Source organism: Calonectris borealis, chromosome 7 (genome assembly GCF_964195595.1).
Source record: "Calonectris borealis chromosome 7, bCalBor7.hap1.2, whole genome shotgun sequence".
NCBI classification, from domain to species: domain Eukaryota; kingdom Metazoa; phylum Chordata; class Aves; order Procellariiformes; family Procellariidae; genus Calonectris; species Calonectris borealis.
This window is the reverse complement of record NC_134318.1, coordinates 10,987,940-11,010,091: the sequence shown is the minus strand read 5'-3', so window position 1 is coordinate 11,010,091 and position 22,152 is coordinate 10,987,940. Positions and strand designations below refer to the sequence as shown.

At 41.0% G+C, this 22,152-nt stretch overlaps 1 protein-coding gene across 1 annotated transcript in view; it reads right to left on the bottom strand.

The window, feature by feature from the left end:
- Positions 1-22,152, bottom strand: part of ANK3 (ankyrin 3) — a 210,693-nt gene that overhangs the window by 76,130 nt on the left and 112,411 nt on the right. Inside the window, exons 18-23 of the mRNA XM_075154275.1 lie at positions 20,492-20,590; positions 9,906-10,004; positions 9,718-9,816; positions 9,219-9,314; positions 6,106-6,178; positions 5,841-5,903 (exon numbers count right to left, since the gene is read on the bottom strand). Coding sequence (XP_075010376.1) covers positions 5,841-5,903; positions 6,106-6,178; positions 9,219-9,314; positions 9,718-9,816; positions 9,906-10,004; positions 20,492-20,590 — 529 coding nt within the window. The remainder of the gene's footprint in view (positions 1-5,840; positions 5,904-6,105; positions 6,179-9,218; positions 9,315-9,717; positions 9,817-9,905; positions 10,005-20,491; positions 20,591-22,152) is intronic.

Below are 22,152 nucleotides of genomic sequence, written 5' to 3'. Positions count from 1 at the left end.
GAATTTTTTCCCTGATGTTTCCAAGAATTCCTATTAGTCCTATTAGTCCTTAAGCACTGATTTAGAGTTAATCTCCAAACCAGCACAAGCAAACTAATCCCTGTGGGTCATATTCGCTTTCCACACAACAACTGAGATCTTCTTAACATCTTGATCTCTTCGTATGTATTTTAGGACATGTGTATCTTTGTCCTCTCAACTCAGATCAAAGTTCTTTGCAAATATGAAACAAAATGAAAAATAATGACTACGGTTTAAAAAAAAAAAAATCCCCTTTCAATCACTCTGCAGACATCTCTTTAAAGCTTCTGCTGATTGGATTACAGCCTCCCTTGGCAAGCCTCTTGAACGGTGACATAAATGCAGGCACTCCAGTTATTTGTATGTAAATAGGGGTGCTGCGAGGGTGTAGTTTTTCTGTAACTTGATACCGGGGCCGAGCAGGGAGCGCGGGGCTGCCGGGCCGCGGGGAAGGGCGCTGCGCTCCGCCCGCCCTCGCCGGGGCTGGGGCGGGCGCCTCCCCCCGCGCCCCCGCTCGGCCCCGCAGCCATCCCCGGGGACAGGGGCGCGGGGGCCCGGCGGTGCCCCGTGGCCATCCCCGGGGGCACAGGCGCGAGTTGAGCCCCAGCTGCTGCGTGGGTGCCAACGGCGGGTCTGGGTGCTGCCCCCACTCCCTCTCCGCCCTCCAAAGCCTGGGGTGCTCGTGTCCAGGGAGCAAACTGAGGAGTTTGAGGAAAATGGCCTGCAGCTTGGGAGGTGATGAAGTGGCCCAGAGAGGGTGAGAGATACGGGCAACTTTAAGCAACTACGAACTGGGCCGGTAAATTTGGAAACTTCTGCCCTTACAACACCTGAAGTCAAGCGCTGCGCCACTGTAAGGAGCAGCCGAGGCATTTTCTTTGGGAGCATCATTTGTCAAAGGCAAGGTGGAGAATGATAAAAAACTATTCCAGTTGAGCTGCAAAATACATTAGATGTTATCCTGCTCGGCAGCTAATCCAGCCAGAGCAGGATTACTCTGATGAAATGCTCTCATCAAAGGAAAAGCTGCATCTAGGAGTGGTAATTTCAAAGAATTCCAGACATTGTTTTGTGATCGTGGGAGGCTGGACCAGAACGGGTGGTGCATGTTTCAGCAATCCCACTCTGTTTAATTAGGTGCCACAGCCTAATCCTCTGCGTTTCAGGTAACGAGCACAGTGTTTGCTCACAGCACACTGTATTCCTGCAGAAAGAGGTCCCATGGAAAACTGAAGACAAAATTCATCTCTGAACACAAACGATATAGAAATGCCCAGAAAGTGAGGCACCGATGAAAAAAACACCAAAGAAAGAGAACACCGCATTGCTTTGCTGCAGTTGCCATCCTTCCCTTCATAATATGTTACATGTTGAAGAAAGATGATGTCCCTGTTAACAGTGGGCAAACATAGCTATCACAAGTATAGGAAACCGTTCAAAATCCAGGAAAGAATAGCAGCAGTAGGTCAAAGCAAAGGCCCATCAGTTCTAGTATACCCTGCCTCTGACAGCAGCCACACTTCACAGAAGAATATAAGAACATGAAACAGTGGAAGTCCTCCGGGACATTTTTCTAGCTGGCAGTGATTTGAGCACACATTTTCTAAAGCCGCAAGAGGTTTTAGTAGTCATGAACAGGTATTTTTTTCCCCCTTTTAAAATTCTTCTAATTACACTTTGAACTGGTGTAAACTTTTTGCATTCCCCACACCAAGGATGTGTGCAAGGAGTCACACGATTCAACTACCTGTTGCAGGAAGAGCAGCCCTTTTAAGCTGATGAATGTACCTCTTGCTGGTTTCACTGATGCCCCATATTCTTGAACCTCTGGAGTGGCAGCAAGCGTTACTGCTCACTTTGCCACCTGCTATTGTATACGTTCTAGCCTATCCCTCATTCAGCTTTTTTTTCTGGGATAGACAGTCCTCCTCTCATTACTCTCTTCTTCCCGAGAAGCTTTTCCATACCTCTCATCACCTTTGGTACCTTTTCCCACGTTTTCCCCATTTTTTCTGGTCCCTCAGCATGTCTCCTACAGCTGGGAATTGCAAGAGCGCAGGGTAGGTGCTCTTTTTAGAGGCCGGTGAGAAATACAAGCTCTCTGGCAGCAGGAGAGAAGGCATCACGTGGCTTAGGAAAAGTCCCAAACAAAGTTTAATCATAGCCTGGGATCCAAATGAGCATTTGTCATTGGCTTTGCTAAAGATCCCCGAAGCTCTCGCCACTCCCTCATCACAGCCTGTCCAGAGCTGCCTGATGGCAGAAGAGGTACAGCCACAGGGAAGAGTAGGATGGCTTCTAGTTGTAGCCAAGGTTTTGGTTTCACACAAGTATGGACAAAAGCCAATACCAAACCACTGAAACTTTCATGAATCTGTAAAATTTTATGGAGACAAAGAAACTCAGAAAACTCTGAGCATAATAATATAATAAATCAACCCCTCCTAAAATGATCGGTAACAGACTTTCATGCAAGGGGATGCCCTAACCTGTCTTAAATGCACTTAAACTGCTGTACCTCAGCACCTACTCAGGGATCAGGCAGTGTGCACTCACGTCCTGTTAGGACATCTGTCTAATCTGCCAGGGATTGATTAGCATGATACTTACTCCCACTGAGAGGAATCTCCATTAAATGTGTTTAAAACAGTGTCCTTATTTACACCCAGAATTTTGTTATCTACTGAAGACCAAATAAAAAAACATTAAAAGCTCAACAATAAGTGTTTTTTGACAATGACTGTCTAATTTCTCAACACCTGAACTGTTTTTTGGTTTGGATTCTTTTCCCTTAGCTGCCCACATAGTCTCACCCTTCGTTGTATCAGCTTCCATTGCTTGCTGTCCATTCGCCTCTGGGACAGCAACAGCAGCTTGGGGGGGGCTGTTGTGACAGAGTTCATTGCTGGGTTGTGGCAGTCGAGCAGGGCTTCAGCTTTCTCCACCAGATTAAAGCTCTTACACCCACCCAGAGGGATGCTCCGAGGCTGAGCATGCAGGGGGGTTCCCTCCAGGCCTCCTACAGACCGCTCGCATTGTGCTTTAGCATGTCCGATTCCTGGCTCCCCACCAGCCCCGTGGCCACAGGGCGCACCGCTGGGGCTCCCAGCAGCTGCGCAGGGTGTGGGGTGCGAGCTCACATCTGGAGATGGTAAGAGGAAAGACCCAGTTCTTGCAGTTTCAGGTTTCACATTTATAAGATTTGCAATCTCTTTAAAAATAAAAGCAGAGCACATGTTCAGTGTGCATCAGAATTGCTCTATATTCTTCTAAAAACTTTCTGCTACATACGAAGATGAGCCCTCATTTTTTTCCCACAAAATCATGTTCATATCTTTCAAAAAAACACCATTTCTTTCTTGTGGTGTAACATTTCCCAGCTTAACCTCATTTGGGCAGAATTGCTAGAGTAGTCTAGGAAAAGGAAGAAAAAGTCTCTCCTCTCAACCAGTCTGACTCCAAACCAAACTGGGAAGAGAAATTACACAATTTCCATGTAAATACTTATTTAGCGGGCACAGAAAGACATAAATGCAAGGAAACAGTTTCCTGACATTTGCCTCTGAGCTCTGAGACTCTACTTTCCAAGCCTTCAATTTCTCTTATGAGAGAAACCTTGAGGATTGTGGCATATTGAGAAATCATTAAAACAAGTTTCTTTCACTGAAGAGTTTTGGCTGATGACATGAACGTTAGCCAAGTGATGGAGAGCTTGGATTTGGGTGGTAAATTTGTGCCCTTCTCTCACTTGGAAATCAGCTCCCTGGCTATGAGATTTCTCAGAGTGCATTACCATCTTGAACATATCTATTTCTACCGGCGTAAGTGGATGCATTATATGTAAATACCCTATCAACATTGAGGAGTTGTGGGGATGGGCATCGGTATATTGTCTTTACAGATGTGCAAGTCAGCAAAGAGAGACAGGCCAGTGCTTATTACCTCAAAGCCTGTAATTCATCGCATGCCTTGCACACACTGGAATGCTTCAGCATAGATTAATAAAATACCTGTTATTTGATTTGAAAGCTCCCTTTCAGTGTTAGGTTTGAAAATGACCTGGTTATATATAAACCAGTCTCTTAGCTCCCCTAGTAACAACATAGGTGCAGAATAGTCTCTAGGCAAGGAATCGATCGTATTACCTGCATTCTTAATTTTTGGTTTGTTTTTTGTTAAACTGAGAGTTAGTGACTATAAAAACCTTCCACAGATCTCGCACATCCCTGCAGGCTTTGCATTTGGCCTAAACAAATGATCCCATATATTAAAAGACACATTTTACATCTTTGGTTCTAATATTCAGATTCCATATAGGAGTGTTTCTCATCTGTACCTTGCCGCGTGCTGTGCAGTGGGATACGGCAATAGTTACTGCTCTATTAACTAACACTGTTATGCGTCAGTGTTCCAGTCAATTAAAACAATACAGTATTTTGAACAGTACAATAACCTAAGAGAGTTATTTGTAAAACACAGGTGTAGGGTGAGAACACTATCCATTTGGAACTGCAGCAACGGGAACACAATGACAAACTGAAAACAAACCAAAAGCCTCAATGCATGAATTAAACAAGAGCTGCAGACAATGAACTTCGCTAAATAGCTTTTACACCTTACTGCTTAAATGCTATAAAAATTAAAAGTAAACATATCACCAGGGAGGAAGAAAGAGAGATTAACTAAAGAAGCACAAAAAAATTGAACCCAGTCACTTGTTTTCCTACTAGAGCAGGAAGAACAGCAGCTCTAATGCAAGTGAACTGGGACACACAAAAAAGCCTTCAGGACACCGTCATCCTCTTCATCAACTCAAGACCTTGCTGTTTCTGAATGTCACCTCGGAACCTAATCCCACGGTGGCCTCTGGAAACCTGCAGTTCCTGGCAAAACTTGCATGGACTCCTGCACATCCAAACCAGGAGAGGTCTGACCTAACAAGGGATGCTGGTATAAGGGAGAGAAGGAATTGCCAAAGGAGTTTTAAATACTTGGGGACCACTGAAGCCATGTCAAGCCTGCCCAGCACCGAGGAGTGAGCTGGGATTGGCAGGCTGCTAGCGCACATAGCTCAGGAGACTTATTAGAGGCACTGAAAACAGAGGGCTTTATTGCTACTCTCACAGATTTCACATCACTTTGCAGGATGATGCAGATGAAATCTCAGCTACAAAGTACTTCCTTAATACTAACAAACACCAACATGTTGAGTCCAATGCAGCATCCCCTTTATTCAGGACAGAAGTAGTCTGATGTGGTTTTACTGAATATCATGACTGAAATATTATATATATTAAAAAAAAAAAATTAAAAAAAAAACAACAAACAAAAAAAACCCCCACTGAAAATACTTCTTTCCAGGCTAAGAGTCCACTATCAATGTAAATCAACCATTTCAGAGCTTAATCCACATCAGAATTTAAAAAAACAAAACCAAAAAAATCATTTCTTCTGCCGTTCACTTTCACTATCAGTTATTTCTTCCAAGGTGTTTTGGTATTTGACCCTTTTGTCCGATATTTAATTTTTCAGTTACAACAATAAAACAATTCTCCACTTTATAGAAGCAGCAGCAAAAGGACTATTCCAGGAAACTGAAGGTAATTTGATTAAAAAATTGGGAGTAAGAGATTCAGAAAAAATTAGAGGATTATCAGCAATAGCTCAAAGAATTTTTGAAAGCGTTCTTAATTGTAAAGCAGAAATTATTGTTAGTGGGGTAATAAGAAAATTATCTGAAAGGATTAAATTTCAGACAGACAAAATAAAAGGAAGATGCTTAAGTTAAATACCACTGCAATACAAAAATGCACAAATACCTTCTTCAACATCTGACAAATATTCAGCATCACTGAGTATTTCAGGAGCATTGGCTTTACGAACTGCATGATTTAAATAAACAAAATAATTAAATAAAAGCATAGACTATAAATGTGTCAACAAAACAATCAATGTAAAACAATAACAAATGTGCAAAGACCATATCCAACTAATACTGTTTGCTTGTTTTTTTTTTAAATAAACATTTCTTACAACAACAAAAGACTGAAAAATAAGCGAGAGGGTTTTCTTATTTTTTAATACCTTCATCATCAGACATATCAAGAACTTCATTCATGGTTTCGGGTACATTCATTTTGTGCTTTTCTGTTACAGTCTGTCAAAGAAAGAACATCATTTCAGAGTGCAGGCATCATTTTTCTTATAATTATAGTTATTTTAAAAATTAAATGCAAGGTAGGACATATTTTTATCTGCAGTTAGCAAAAAAAGATTTAGTTTTTTTAGCTTCTTATTCACTTTCCTTTTTATAGATGCATTGAACTATACATTAAAAAAGACTATATGAAATAATACAGAAATAGGCAATATTATATTTGTGTTTTAAACTATACTCAAATTTTCACAGCAGAAAAAGCATGAGCTGAAAGCCTGGAAGATGATGATATCAAAAGAAGAAACAAGTACACTGAAAAGAGTTTCACGTTAAGGGTTTTAATAAGAACTCTTTAAATAGTCATCTAAATTTTGAGCAGGAATATGTCATCTCTATTTAAACTAAACTTTGAGGGAAGTATTTCACTTTTTAGAAAAATGCTGCAATTTGGGAGCGGGCTCAATCTATGTGATTTTTTTCAGAGGTGCCTCAGCATGAATTGTGTGTTTTTCCCACAAATGAGAACAATTGTAACCACAGGCAGGCTAAATGATACCCCTTAAGGAATTCGTGCACGAAAGACAGTCAGAAGTGGTTGGTTGATTTTCATCCTGATGTTTATATTGATCCAGACTCAAAGACCAATATAAAAAAAAAATAAAAGCAGGAAAAAAATGTTATGAATGCCTGAAATCTGTTCCTAGAATACCTGTGTATCCCATGAATGACACACACATGCACATTTTACTCTCCAGCTGGGGTACAGCACAACAAGCACTGGTAAAGTTTTAGGTTACACAGGAGACCATGCAGAGTTACCATTCAAGGAGTGCAGTGGAATTAACAAAACAAAACAAAACAAAAACGAAAAACAAACCCCACACCAAAAACCGCTCCCATCTTTATAGTGGTTTTATATTATATTATTTTTAGCCATCATTACTTCTCATCCTTCGTATACAAATAAGAAATCATTAACAAGTTCAGGAGGACAAAATAGCTTTTTTATTTTCATTTATTTTAAAATATTTCCGTTTTTCTCTGGCCTCTGAATACTCATTTGGCAGTTCATGTTTCTTGGGCTACTGCCATCACTTGATGTAGGCAGAAGAGCTCCTGCATGCTCAAACATCACATTTATTTCATTTTGTGGGAATTACTTGCAAAGCTTTTTAACATATTGCTGTTAAACTAGCAAAATCACAGGACTTTTTTTTTTTCAGGCACTACTAGATTTTTTTATTGGTGTTTGAGTATAAATTGTAGTAAAATTAGCTATGTTCATCCCTGGCTTCATAAAATTTACCTTTGGGAGTTGTTTAGCCACAAGCCTCAAAAAATAAGTCTCAGCAGTCAAACTGAGTTTTTAGACCCTCGGTTGTAAATCAGATTTCACGTCTAGACTTCCAAAGTCTGACAATTACACACTTGTGACTGATAAGCAGCATATTCTGATTTTAATGGAAATTATTTCTGGGCTTCTCTTGAGAGTAGGTACTTGGGGTAGTATAGGCCTTTCAGCATCTAACATTTCTTCTAGCACAACTCACAGCCTGACCCACCATCTCTCTACTCTTCTTCATCTACAGAACATAAATGATCAGTCATCTTGTGCAGCACAAACTCCCTCAGCTTCTTGGTTCTACAAGCTAAGAATGACCTTGTGATATTGGGAGTTCTTAGCATAAAAATGTGGTTTTACTTTTCCTGCAGCTACCTACTTGTATACTAGGCAATCATTCAAGTTTATGCTACCCTGTATAATCTTCTCCATCAAATTTTTCAGGTTGCGGAAAACTATTTTGGAATCTTTCTAGAGAGAAATGTGTACCTGAGAAAGCCTAGAGAGAAGCTGTAAGAAAAAATCGTGATTATTTTCTGGCATATTCCTTCATGTTTTATTGTTCTGAAATTTGTCTTTTGTGTGGTGGTTTTTCTGTAAGCTACTGAATTATAGACCACAACCAGGAAAGTCACAGGAAGAAAAGGCACATGCAGTAGCAGAGCTAAAATCCGCCTGTCATCCCAAATGCTCATTGTATTGCAACCACCTGCTTGCACTGATAGACCACACAAATGGATGATGACAATACATGGAACACACAGTAACTGTTTTCAGTCTCTGATATGCCTAAAAATACGTGCACATACTTCTCTTTTTCTTTTTAATCAGAAAAAAAGTTGCAGAAAGGAAAAAACAAATTTGGAGCCAATGCTCTGCATTTACGTTCTTAAGACCCAATTTTGGCTTTACTACTATGGTGGTGCATAGAGACTCCTCACCTCACAAAACTGTTTTCTTCATAGAGCAATTTGGCAAAACGTTAATGAACTAAAGATCTTTCTGAGAAATATTTTGGATTCTGTGAATCACCATTATTCTGATAGCAGGTAATATTTGACCATTGCTAGTCCCTTCAATCTCTCCTGGCTAACGCTGCAATAACCCTTCCTGAGAGGCAAGGCAGACAAGCTGGAGTGTCAGTGAATGGATATGCGGGGCTGCAGGAGGTGACTGTGGCTGCTTGCAGAAGACAGCCTTTCACCATCTTTCAGAAGACGTCAGAAACTACACAGTGAGGTGCTTTTAAGTAAATTCCAACCACTTTTTAGATTGGAATAGGTTGTCTTAGGCCAAATACAAGCCATTACACATCAGTCCCTTGGCAAAGCCTCTCAAAAGGCAGAAGCAACTTCTATATATACAAGTCTGTAGGCATGTCTTTTCAACTACAAACCAGCACGTATTCATGTGGTTTGTGCCCTAAACAACAAGATGCGCAGAAAAACATGGCAGCTATGACCAGTCATTTACACTGCTTATTTTCTGCTCGGTTGGTACTCTTTCTGCATACGTCCTAATAATGTCTACTACCTTAAAAATACATTGCTCATATTTGACTTAATATCCACTTTATACTGCCAAAAGGAAATAGGTGGAAATTAAACTGGAATCTCAGTAGACACGTAACTAAACAAAGCTGAATACACTGGCTTAGGAAAAATTCTTCCATTCACTACTGAACTAAGCTGTACTTACAATTGTAGTCATGGTCTCTTCTGTCACCACCTTCAATGTGTCAACGACTGAAATGTAGCCAAGTCGCTTAGCGATGGCGAGGGCAGTGTTTCCATTCTAGCAATTGAAACATTTATAACAGAAGTTAAATGTTAGCAAGGCTAAGTGTAGAAACTGCTAATTAACTGTAGACAAATGCACAATACAGGTCAAATAAATGTTTGCATGTTGGTGACTGAAATAAAAATATTTTGGGTAGTAGTATATATAACCCTAAGTTTTTAACTCTTTACAGAAATGGGATGAAAATGAAAAGATTTTCAGATGTTTGCTGTTCTAGTTTTGGAAGAGATGATAGCATAAAGGATGTGGGGGCAATGGGAATAGGCTTCCTCTGCTCTTTTCCTCTCCCACCACACACATTTTTTCCACATTTCCCTTGCTCAAATGCTTTACATGGGGTGGGACAACTGAGCCCGAGGGGAAAGCGGCGGCCTCGTGGCGGACCCCCTGCACTTACCACAGTGAGCTCGTTGGGCGCTGCGCCGTGCTGAAGCAGGACGTTGATGATGTGGGTGTGCCCCTGCTGCGCAGCCTGGTGCAGCGGCGTGTACCCGTTCTGCAGGCACAGGGAAAGGGAAAGGCTGCAGTGGGCACGGCGCAAAAGCCGCCTCCACAGAACGAGGGAGGTAGAGGCAGAAAACTCACCTTCGTTTTGGCATTAACTTTTGCAGAATGTTGCAGAAGGAAGTTAACAATTTTTATGTTTCCGTAGTGGCAGCCAACATGCAAAGGAGTGTATCCCATCTAGAATGGATGTAAGCAATTAGTAAATGTGAATATCCCACACGTCCGCTGACAAAAAAAACAGACATGAAACAGCAAAAATCCTTTTAAGCTTTATTTTTTTGGCCTATGTGAAAAATCCTCCAACCTTGGGAAAAAAACACACTTCTCATGAATGTCGATTCAAGTCCCGTTCTTTGTGAACCTCTCCGAATGCCTTGTATTTCTGTAATCTTCAACACATGCAATGTTGATTAAAGACTTGCCTTCCTCTCCAATGGTCAGACTATCAGGTCTCTGGGGCAGAGCTCACCTTTTCAAAAAAATGTGTGTATAATGCCTTGCACCATGAGGTTCACATGCTTGGTGCTCCTACAGTGTGATAATAAACAAATAAGTAAATAACTAAGTAATAACAACTTTCTAAAACCAGGCATGCTGAGGTCTGCCTCAGCTACGGTGCAATTTGCAGCTCATCCATTCTGACTGAAACACCCGGAAGGTAAATCTAAAACAATGCAACTGATTTGCCAGCTCTGCCAGAACAATATAGTCCTACAGAAACTGGAACACCAGCTGGTGAATTAAGGCTCTAAGACAAAAAGGTCTAATTTTTCATGTCTCTGGCCTTGTGTTATGCAAACGGGAAGAAATTGCTGTTTCTTGGCAACTGCAAAGATGAGAAAGTTGAATGTATCCTTTTTGTTCCTGTTACTTATTTTTCATTACTAGTGGACAGACTAAAAAAGTTTGTCAACACTGGGACTCCCCCACTGAATTCTCTAAACACAACTACATGGCTTTTTAGAGTAAAGTATACACATTTTGGAAATTTTTCTAAAACCAGTTAGTACAAGAAGAATATCACTTAAAAACCTGACAAGATTTTAAAAAACTACTACTGGTTTTTAAAAACTACTCCTGGTAGCAAAGCAGGAGTCACTAGGCTGACTCTGAACTCGCTCACTTTAAAACCCTCATATTTAAAATAAGTCAAACAGCATGTTGAAACTTGTTAATTGTAATAAACACTTTAATCAACAGTTAACATTTAACATACAATGCAACAAAACAAAGAGGACCAAAGCTTACTCTTGCTGCTTTTTTTCTAATCTCTAGTCCATGAGAACACTGTTAGCAGTTTTGAAAAAGTTGGACTTGAGATGCTAATGAATTAGAAATGATTAGATTATCTTTCTTGAAGTAATTATCTTTTCCTGCCTTATCTTCCCTGCAAGACAACACTATCTCTTCTTCCTTAACAAACATAATCAATCTAGAGCTGTGCAAAGGACAGTTCCGGGAGATGGCTACCTCTAAACGGGACACTTGCTATTTTTCTCCATGGCATGCAGAGGTCCCACTTTTCCCCAAACCTCCCCCCCACTCACACTAATAGCTTGATGGCTTTCCAGCAGATGCTTTGCTTGGCTCAGGGAGAAGGATTAATGGGCTTCCCCCTCTCTTGAGGTGAGTCATCGGGATTCCTTTCCCCTTTAAAGGTCAGGTTTCATGGGCCCACTTGACGGGCTCTGAGATGCCAGAAGGGTCAACTTAGCCCTTGTTCACATGGGGCTTCCCCATTTTGCAAGCAGGATGAAACTACACTGCCAGCGTAATATGTCCTTTTGCTACTCTGTGGGACTTCCAATGCAGTGTTGGCCCCATACTCTATTACCAGTTTTTATAGAAAAATTAATTGCTAGGCTGTAAAAATCAAATCTGATATGAGGAACACAAATACACTAAACACATGGTAAAATACACTGCAAACGTGCACTGCTATTAATCTACAAGAATTCTGCTTTCGGAAAAAGGGTAGGATGTGAGGCTGTCTGGTCAGTTATAATAAATATGGGGAAACACAGCCACGGTGCATGTCTTGGCTGCTGGTAGAGTCCAAAGCAGCAACATGGACAGGAGGAAAATACACTACTTGGGATTGAACGATCTGGAACTAGATCCAAAAGCCAAACTTGTGGGTAGAAACGCTGAAAGATGGGCTGGTCTTGTATTGACCAGGCTCCTGCTGCTCTCATCAGTGTTTAAAGGTGAAAAAGTGCTTTTGCTTTCCTGCTCTGAGAAGAAAAGCCTGGTGCCCAAGAGGTAGAGGCACACAGCGAGTTAAAATCTGCAGCCTGTCATCCTTCATTTGTATATCCATGTCAGTGAGGTGTAGCTAGGTTAGACAACTTGGTCAAAAGCACTGAGGAGGCAAGTCCAAGGTCAGCCTGGGGTTCAGGAGTCAGCACTACACCACATGTTCAAACCAGGAGGTCAAAACTGCTCAGAAGAAAGAAAGAGAAAACCTCAATTGTGAACTATTTCCACTAGAGGGAAGTTCCAAGTGTCCATGGGTTTAGACACACCATTTTCTTCATGTCACTTTGCCTCTGATACTACTTCACACAAGGTTACCTAATTTCAGTTGTATTAACACATGCTAGGAGATGGTAGCTGTGCCAGTTACTTTAAATTAGGGGGTGTGTTTTTTCTTCGGTTAATTATATACCCTTTGCCATCTAAAGAAACTACTAGCTTTGACAACCAGGACGAGTTAATCATTGCAAGAAACAGCGCCAGATCCAAATTCCATTGGCATCAGCAGAATGAAACTTTCCATTGACTTATATGAACATTGGATCAGATGCCAAATGACTACAAGGAACTTTTCCTGCAGAATAGTTGCACACAGTGGTAAGAGCCTGAGCTCTAGCTAAAATGTAATCATCATTAACTGAACACTGGGACCTCATTTTACAGTTACTGTTAGTTTAGGGTTGGCCTAATAGCTTCCTAGCGGTGCCCGGGGTCTGAATCTGACAGGGCTCCCTAAGCTGGCCAGAGTCTTGAGTCTTCAGCAGAATGCTGAGCATACTCACAGCCAGATACGTGAAACGCAGCTTCTGCGGCCCCTGCTCCTACATGTCCAAAGATAAACTCAGATTAAAACATGGCCAAATCAAAACATCAGCTAAAAAAAAAAAAATGCTCTGAAACCTCTTCATACAAGAACTTAATTCCCTTCTCCCCCTTCAAAATACAGGCCTCTTAACATGACCTGCAAGGTCAACAAAAATCAGACATCATAAAACCAACTGGGGAGATGAATTCCAAAGTCAAGGGCCACCTGCTGGGAACCCCCTGCTAATAACCCTAAAACATTAAAATCTGGAGAGTATCAGAGAGCCAAGACCAGCTGATCTCAACTTTCCCTTTGAAGTGATCTGTAAAGGCTCCTCTCTGCAGCCTGTAAAAATGAATATTGAAGAAGGAGCTATCAAACCCCTGATATTTACTGCAGTACATCAATTTCCTTCTACAAATGGTATATACAAAGATTTACATGTGGTACCTTCATAAATGGCTAAAGGAGTAATTATTGATGCTCTTTGTCACTCCTGACCAGCCTGCTGTTTACATCAAAGACTAAGTGTAAACTTTTTCTCTTTCCCCTCCAAATGCATGGTAGAAATCATGAGATTTCCATGGTGACATGGTCACTATTCTCCCTGCTACAGCTCTTGGTGTCCCAGAGCTGAAACTGAAGGAGGCTCCCTCCGAAGCTCTTGGTGCTGCTGGCCTGGTCAGGTATGGCAGCTGGAGGCGTGTGCACTAAAAGGCAGCTTCTCTGCTACAGGCATCACGCACGTCCTGGGTAGGGATGTGGGCACCTGCTAGCCTGGCAGCAAAATACCAGTTTCCTGTCTGAACTTCCTGGAGGGGCCTGGGAGCTTTAAGTTTGCTATACCCTGTGGTCATCTCACATCATGTCGTGCTTGATGAGGCAGTGCCTAATGCAGCACAATCACTGACAGCAGAGTGACAGAGATCTGACACAGCAGGTCACATCTCACTGGGTATGTTAGACCTTATCAGCCACCAGAGGACATCTTTCATGTTTATTGTCAGCAATGTTTGTAGTGAAGGCATTGGTCAAAATAAAACTAATTAGCAAAATGCCCTTTTAATGCCTGAGACCTGGAAAGGATATCCTTTGCTTCTCAGCTACAGTCCAGATTCCTGCATTCAACTGTTTCTAGCTCAGGAAGGTATAACATTTATATCCCAACATCCTAATGGAAAACAGATATTCTGTTAACTTTTCTGAAACACTCCGACTGGCAGATTCTGCAATTACACAACAAAATTAACAATAAAAGTAGTAATTCTCATGGCTACTTGGGTTTGCTACTATCATTCTCTATAGAAATGTGTCTAGGAGGCTAAAATATTTTGCTTCAAAAGCTATTAATAATTAAAAAAAAAAAAAACAAAAAAACAACCACCAAACAAACCCAGCCCCACAATTATACACATTTCTGTACAGCAGTTTAGGTTCAGAGTTATATTTACTGGCAAAGCACCAAGGGATTTAGCAGGCATCCTAATATTAAAAAAGTTACTTCCAAGAAAATCAGGGCTTTTGTTTAATACAGCTCTAACGCGCATCACCTTCAGGCAGTCAACTGCCATGCTGCTTCTAGCTGTTTTAAAGAATGAGCAGCAATATGGGAGTTAGTAGCTGGGAAGGGCTTATCAAAAGCCACAAGAATAAGTGCCAATAAAAAAAAAAAGTCAGAAATACTGAGCTTTTCAATTCTAATGGAACACACAAACACAAAGGATCCCTTACTCTCTTGCCTTTCAATTTTTTTGAGGGAAATGGTCACAAGCCTTGTATATCATGTCAGTGAATTACTTTAATATCTTCCACTGGTAATAACCATAAATCTTAACAGCTTGAATTACTGCATCTTTCTAGTCATGCTGACTCTCAAGCTGCTCTGTTTTTGTTTTTCTGCTGTAAATGTCAGACAATGAAGCTACAGTATTATTGTTGATAAGGCTAGAAAATGCTCTAGATCCAAAGATCACAAAGGCATCCAGCCTTGATCAGATGAAACAGGCAAACCCATGTGTACATACACACTTTGCTGCTTTGCTGAATTGGGGCCTAACATGTTGCAGTACCTTGCAAAGGTTCATTATTGCACATTATTAGGCTGGAAATTTCTACACAAATGTCTTGATAACAACTGAGTACATTCCAAGAGCCAAGGAGAGAGAGAGAATGTACCACAAAGATATACTGAAGATACCTATATTTGTTCATTCTATATGAAAGCAATTCTTCTCAATAGCACTTCCCACCCTCCCTGCCTCCATCCTATCTCTTTCTGCATCTGAAAATTAGATATTCCAATGGAAAAACTGGATTGCTGTTATGAACCACTGTAGCACTCAGGCTGGTATGGGGCTCCTGTCAGAACGAGGCAGACAGACCCGAATAAATCGCCCTGAATAAATCTGAAATAAAAGGCCCAACTCAACCTCCAAAAGAACATCATGACCTCTCAGTCACCATTATCTCCTACCAATACTACAGTTTTAGGAACAAAAGACAGTTTAATACTGGCTTTATTTTCCAGACAGTCGTCAACCAGGGACTGTGAGACCATCAATTCCCCTGGCAGAGGCCCAACACCAAATGCAGTGTAGCAACTGTTTGACTAAAATGATCTGCACTGAGATCAAAGCTCCAAATCCTGCTCTTCATCCTTGACTGAACCAGCACTCTTCTCTCGTCAGTCTTCCTTTGCCAATCCATCATGGTAATTTAGTATCCTACAATAACACTATCCAATGGGATAAACAGTTGAAAAATGACATGTGGAGACCTGCTGAGCCATGAAACAGTATTTACTCATGCCAACTCTCAATACAAAAGCCCTGCAACAAAACCAACATCACATGTACCATTATAGCTTTTACACACTCAACATGACCACCAGAGAAAGAATATCTGCTCACAGCCATGGCTTCAGCTTGACTTTTAACTCCCAATATTATGTGTAAGATGAGCATTCCTTGTGTTAAGCATGATACTGCATAACACAGAGTTTCAGCATCAAAAACTCTTTAATATACCTAAATTCAGACACAAAAATGTCAGAATGGACAAAAACTGCTGCCTTTGCAGTGGGACCCTACTGTGCCTTCTATGAACACTGAACTCAGTTTTTAAAGCTTTCTAAATGTGAAGGGTTTTGAAGCAGCTCTGAAGCTTCACCACCTGAAGTCCGTTTTAGTGTTGTTACTTTTCCACCATTCTATTATTTGCTTCTTGCATATTAAGGTAAGGTGTTTTCCGTGGCTTATCAATTAGAGCTCAGTCTAACACGGCTAGGCTTAAAACCACATAACAAAATCCCATCTGCAAGTGGCAGGAGCAGCCTTGTGGTCTCTCAAGCACTAGTTCTGGTGTGCTAAATCAGTGTTGTTTACTCTTCAGCGTTGACTGAGACAGACTCCTGCAGCTCTGGGATTATAGGCTATTTAGTTAATTGATGCAGCAGAACCAGAAGGATCCCGTAACGCCATCAATAAATGGACTTCAAAACCAGCAGCTATTCTTCCTTTCATGCCTTTTTCTACAACAAACTTCAGGAAAAAAATTTCTTGAGGGGGAAACCACTCCAAGAAAGAACCACAGTTGCAATGGTTCAGGTCTGAGAGCAATTTTGAGTTTCAAGTTTTAGTGCCAGAACTGATCTTAATCATACAGAACTAATCTCCCGCAAAAAAGATTTTCTGTAATATTAGATTTTTTTCTTCCCTGCTATAGCTTCAAGATACAAAATATGTTTCTTCGCAATCTTCTCCTCTAATCACCTGAAAACCCCCAATCGTGTGTGGCCCTCAGAACCTGAGCAGGAGTAAGAACTCCCATGTGTCGGAATTGCAAACTCTAGATGTTTTCACAGGGAGTGTAAGTTATATATAAATGATGATTAAAGAACATGTACCAGAGGTGGAAGATGATAACTCATTGGTCCCTACCCAAGAAGTTGAATGACCTGCTAGGATATTAAGTGTTCTCCGTTTATTGACAGATTGCTGGAGTGACATAACCGATGCTTACTTAACCTGGGAAAATGAGGAATATGATAAGGAGAGAATCTAAACAAAGAAAAAACAAAGAAAAAAAGACTACTGAATAGTCATCTAGACCACAATAACTGGGGTAACAAAAGTGTATGGATGTGAAATGGAGAGAAGAAAACAGAAGGTTAGTGGTCACGCTGCTGGTAGCAGAGATCCCCAATATAATGCCACTCTAAGCTGTGTGGCTTCACTGACTTTTAAGGGATGGATGGCCACATGTCTGCCACTCTGTGTCCAAAGTCATGAATCTGCACTGGACATGCTGGACGGTATCGTGCAAACATGCAAGCACAGCAACAGTGCTTCTGAAGCCAACTCAGCTGTTGCTGTACCTTGCTCACCAGTTTCAGAGGCAGCATGCACAGACCTTTTATTCCCATAGAACAGTTAATCCATCTAAACAAGAGAGCTTGTAACTACAGAGCTGCTATTTTACAAGCCAATCATCTAAACTTCACCTGCATAGAACATGAGGTCAAGGCATGGTAGTTCTTACAGCATAACACTTTTCCGTCATTGTAGAAGTTCAGATCTTGTCAGCTTTTTCCTTAGGAACTCAAGATGATCATCATTTTATCTAGAAACTATTCCATGTTAAAATACATGGTACTGCATTGGCACTTTTCTTATATCACAGGTGGTAGTGCGTGGATATCTGGCAGACGACCTCCATGTGGCTGGCTGTGTGGAGCCTGGAGGGCTCACCACTGCACAAACCCAGCAGATGGGACTCTGCAGAATCCAGTGAATAAGCATCAAGCTCACTCCACTCTAACACAATCCTGCAAGGCACGTGGGCACTTTCTTCCTAAGGAGCAGAGAGTCCCCCTACAGCAGAGAGGGCGAATTAGCATGGTAGGCAGGAGGACAAGCCATTGCGGGTGTTCTTCACCACAGAAGCCTAGAGGATTAATAATGCACGTTTTCCCAGACAGGTGATTTGTTACACCACAAAGTAGTTCTGCTTAAATACACCATGACTTTGCCTGACCTATGAGTCCCTGCCCCGCTTCCTGGCAACTATGGGGCAGTCCCATGGAAGCAAATGTGTACTGGGAAACTATTCTTTACTTGCACTAGTTGCATATATAACTGAGGAATGAAGGTGAACAACAAGGGACTTACTGTTGGTTTTTTTTAAATTATATGACTATTATGGATGACAGGATTCATGCTGCAGTCAAATATGACTGCATTTTTTTCCCTGTGCATGGTTTTACGTACTGACTAGTTCAATTTTCAGAGATACAATTAAGAAATTCAGCTCCACCCAGAGGAGATCTCTGAATGAGAAACCGAAGCCCCTTTTCTGTGTGTCTCTACAAAATGACATGCCTGCTCCACCACATTGGAACCCTGCCAGGCTTAAAGTTTAGTACAGAGCTTGCAACTGTGCCAGGCTGGCCCTGAGACCCAACAAACATGCCCTGCCTCTCAGCTGTGACAGTATCTCAGACGTTTCCACCATGCTAATGTGAGTAAAAGGCCACTCGTCCAGAACTGGATCCTATTTGGACATCGGAGAGCAGGCAAAGGGGACACGTGACTGCCTGCACCTGTCAATGTAAATGTCTCCTTAGACTATTTACTATTTGGGACAGAGAAGAGTGGGAGAAAGGCAAACACTCACAGATAAGTTGTATGGGCTAGGAGGCGATTTGGCTCTGACCAAGTTAAAAGAGCAGGTTCTGCAATGTCTTGCTACAGAAATCAAAACCAGATAGGAACTATCTCCAGAAAGGCAACCATATACATCTGAGGAAATCATGCAAAGAATGAACCAGGGCAGATCTCATCTGCTGCTGAATGATTTAGCAGATAAGAACCCAGACTGATTAATCTGTAAAATATAGGCTGAGGATATGTTACAAAAGTATAAAGCTGGGGAAGCTCCTGGGATTTCAGCAGAACTATTTCAGTTTCATGTCAGAATAATGTCATTGAAATCAATTGCCGGTACAGTTGGAATTACACAGTAGCAAAATCACATAACAATGACTTTTCCCTCTGCCACGGATTATAATCAGTTGAGCTGCACCAGAGATGATGATGGATTCTGCCCTTTCTGAGATGTCAGTGTGATGACAGAAAGATAATATTGCTGGACAGTCTGACACACCTGGACATTTCTGGGATGCAGGCACAGCACCTAACTTGTGGTGCACACCTAGCAGAGAATTGTGAAAGCTGCACAAAGAGTGCAGGTCAGATTGTGAGACTTGGTTCATTTAGCTGAGTTGATCAACTACAGTCCACGTATTTAATCACAACTGATTTCTTATCCAGCTAAAGGAATGACTCCGAGATCTAGACAATGCATCACAAATGTAAGAGTAATCAACACTGAGATCATTATCATTAAATTCTGAGCACCGTATACACTGTCAGTGAGCATAAATCCATTTGTACACAGGCTCTTGGAATTTACTCACGACATCGCTCTTAAAACCAATACTGTGAAGTGGGAGGCATCATTGCTTGGGGTCTCCAAAGCACCCCCAAGCACCTTGGAAAGTCAGATCTCTTATTTAGGAGTCCAAATATTTACTTTAGGCAAAACTATTTTTAGGCAAGTAAATCTGAAATGGAACGCCATCACATATATGTATTTCATATTAGAAAACCATGATAAAGAATTTCAAATTTGTCCTCAAGAGTTAAATGTTTCATCTCTAATATTATTTTTGAAGGTAGAGTAGAGCAATATTTACTGACAACCTAACAGGTTAATGTTTACCATCAGGAGAACAACGGTCTAGTCTGAACTTGGGACACCAGAAAAAGTCAGTTCCCTAGAATGTACCCATATGATGAAATAGCTCACCTCACTATGCTTTGCAAAACAAAGGGGCTTAGAAATTCAGAGGCATGCAGTCATGAAGGCTGCATCAAGCTGTAGGAATAGGGGGTAATCTTTACAAATGAACAATGGCTTTACTTGCAGAATCATGTCTATGGATGGCTATTTAGTATCAGCTCAGGGAAAGGAGACTACTTCGTTTCATAAAGTCTCTTAAGTCATGGGAAAAAGTATTAACCACTTAACAGCCAGGAATGCCTACATTGCATTCACATTGTTTCTCTTGCTGTAAATACAGATGTTTGAAGTAACGGTTCTCCTGTGTTTTTTTTTCTACTGTCAGCTGAATGAAAAGTACGTGCAACATGTAAAAAATACCAAAAGCAGATGAGAGTTTGCATATGGTGAAAGATTATATGATCCTCTGTAGAGAGAGCGCAAGCTTTTCTGAAAGTTTCCTTGCATAAAAAACAGATCAATCCCACTTACCTTCAGTGAAACACAATAGTAGGATACAATCTAAATCTACATTGATCTAAATATTTGGCAAGAAATAAGTTTACTGCTCAAAAACTGAGCATAACACTAAACATTCAAGTTTACATATCTTCAGTTTTCAGAATATATTCTATAATAATTGATTACATGGAGTCTTTCTCTGCTGTTATTTCAGTTTCACCCTGAAATCGATGACTAGTCCAGTCTACAGGTTCATGCCTCTCTGAAAGGAAATAATTCATGTTGACAGTGGTGTTTGTACCTTCGTCTGTGCATCAACAGCAGCTCCTTGGTTAACAAGAACCTCTGCTACATTGACTCTATCCTCTTGAGCAGCCAGGTGGAGTGGCGTCAGTCCACTCTGTAAATTAGAAGCAACAAGTTAACAATATTTACAGGAGGGACATGAATACTAAAATGCAAATTCAGGTATCAGTAAGACTCAAAACATCCTACTGAATTTCAAGAAATTATAAATTCCACTTTCACTGTGTAATGTGCTTCCTAATCACATTTTGATTTGCAAGAAAGTACAATTTGAAAGCCAGAAAGATAATGTTTCTTTTAGACAGGTAACGTTTCTTCATGCAGCGTTCAATGTGGGGTAGCAAATTATAGCACTTTAAGAAAAAGTCACATAGTATTTTTTTTATCTCCTGACTAATTCACTTCCTTAGAATGAGTAAAATTTTAAAAGAAATATTGAATTATTGTTTACACTTCTACAAGTTTTCTAGAAGTAACAGTCACTCAGATTTATCCTTACCTTTTACTTCTCTATTTGATCATTTTCAAACACAAACAGAAAAGATAAAACTACATTTCTCTGAAATCAGGTCCATTTCTCTCCACCCAGGGAGTATACAGACTTGCTAGATGACATGTACTGACACTCTTACTTTTTGGATAGCTCATTATTTTTCTTATCTGAAGCTTGAGATCTAAAATCCTTAAAACCTCAGAAAGTTATGCAACTTTTTGTCACATAAAAGACCTCAGGTAAAAGGGGGAGAAGAGAGAATCTGCTGAGAGGATGTTGTTAGGAATGGGAAAGAATATCCTTTACTTGCAAATGACAGTTTTTTTTCCTCTCCTCCTGTTCCTACTGCCTTTAGCACCATGACAGAAGAGTGGGTGGCAGCAGTTGGCACATCAGGCAGAAACACTTGCTAAGTTTCCTACCCTTGAACCCAAACTCACATCCACAGTGGACTCGCTACCAGAGGCAGTAACTGCTGAGGACATCTCACTGTACTGCACTCAAACATGCAATCCTGGTAACAGTCCCGCTTAGGTGGGTCACATTACACAAATATGTAACGGTAACCAACTGGAAATTACCTAATGGAGCCTGGATATTATGGGTCAAACCTTCTGAAAAGATTTAATAAGTGCTCAGTGCCCACACTGGGGCTCTGAATATTCAGCTCCCAACCATTCTGTGGATCCTGAAGAAAACAAATGCTCTTTTTATTCCCATTGCAACACTCAAAAGTTAGTGTGCTTTAAATATCTGGCTTCAAATACAGGTGCTGAGCTTGGAGGAAACGTGCACCCCTAAGTGAGTACAGAGGAACTATTTTCGAAAGGTGGTGTTATCAGTATAATGAGAAACTAGAGATTACAACTGAACAGTAACAGATTGAAGGATCTTGCAGGTAATTAACCTCTGGTGGGACTGAATCAAAATGCCAAGCAGCTGCAATCAAGCTGCAAAGCAAAACCATGATAGCCAATGTGATACAGAATGTGTACATGGCAAATGGCCCTGTGGGGATACAAAGTACATCCTGCACTGCATAAGCCCACACACTTGATTGTTGATTTTTTCCCGAGTCTCAATCTGCAAGAGAAGCTTCCTGAAGGAGGGCCCAAAAATAACCAAACTGAAAGTTAGAAACAGGAAAACACAGCAGCCCTGTG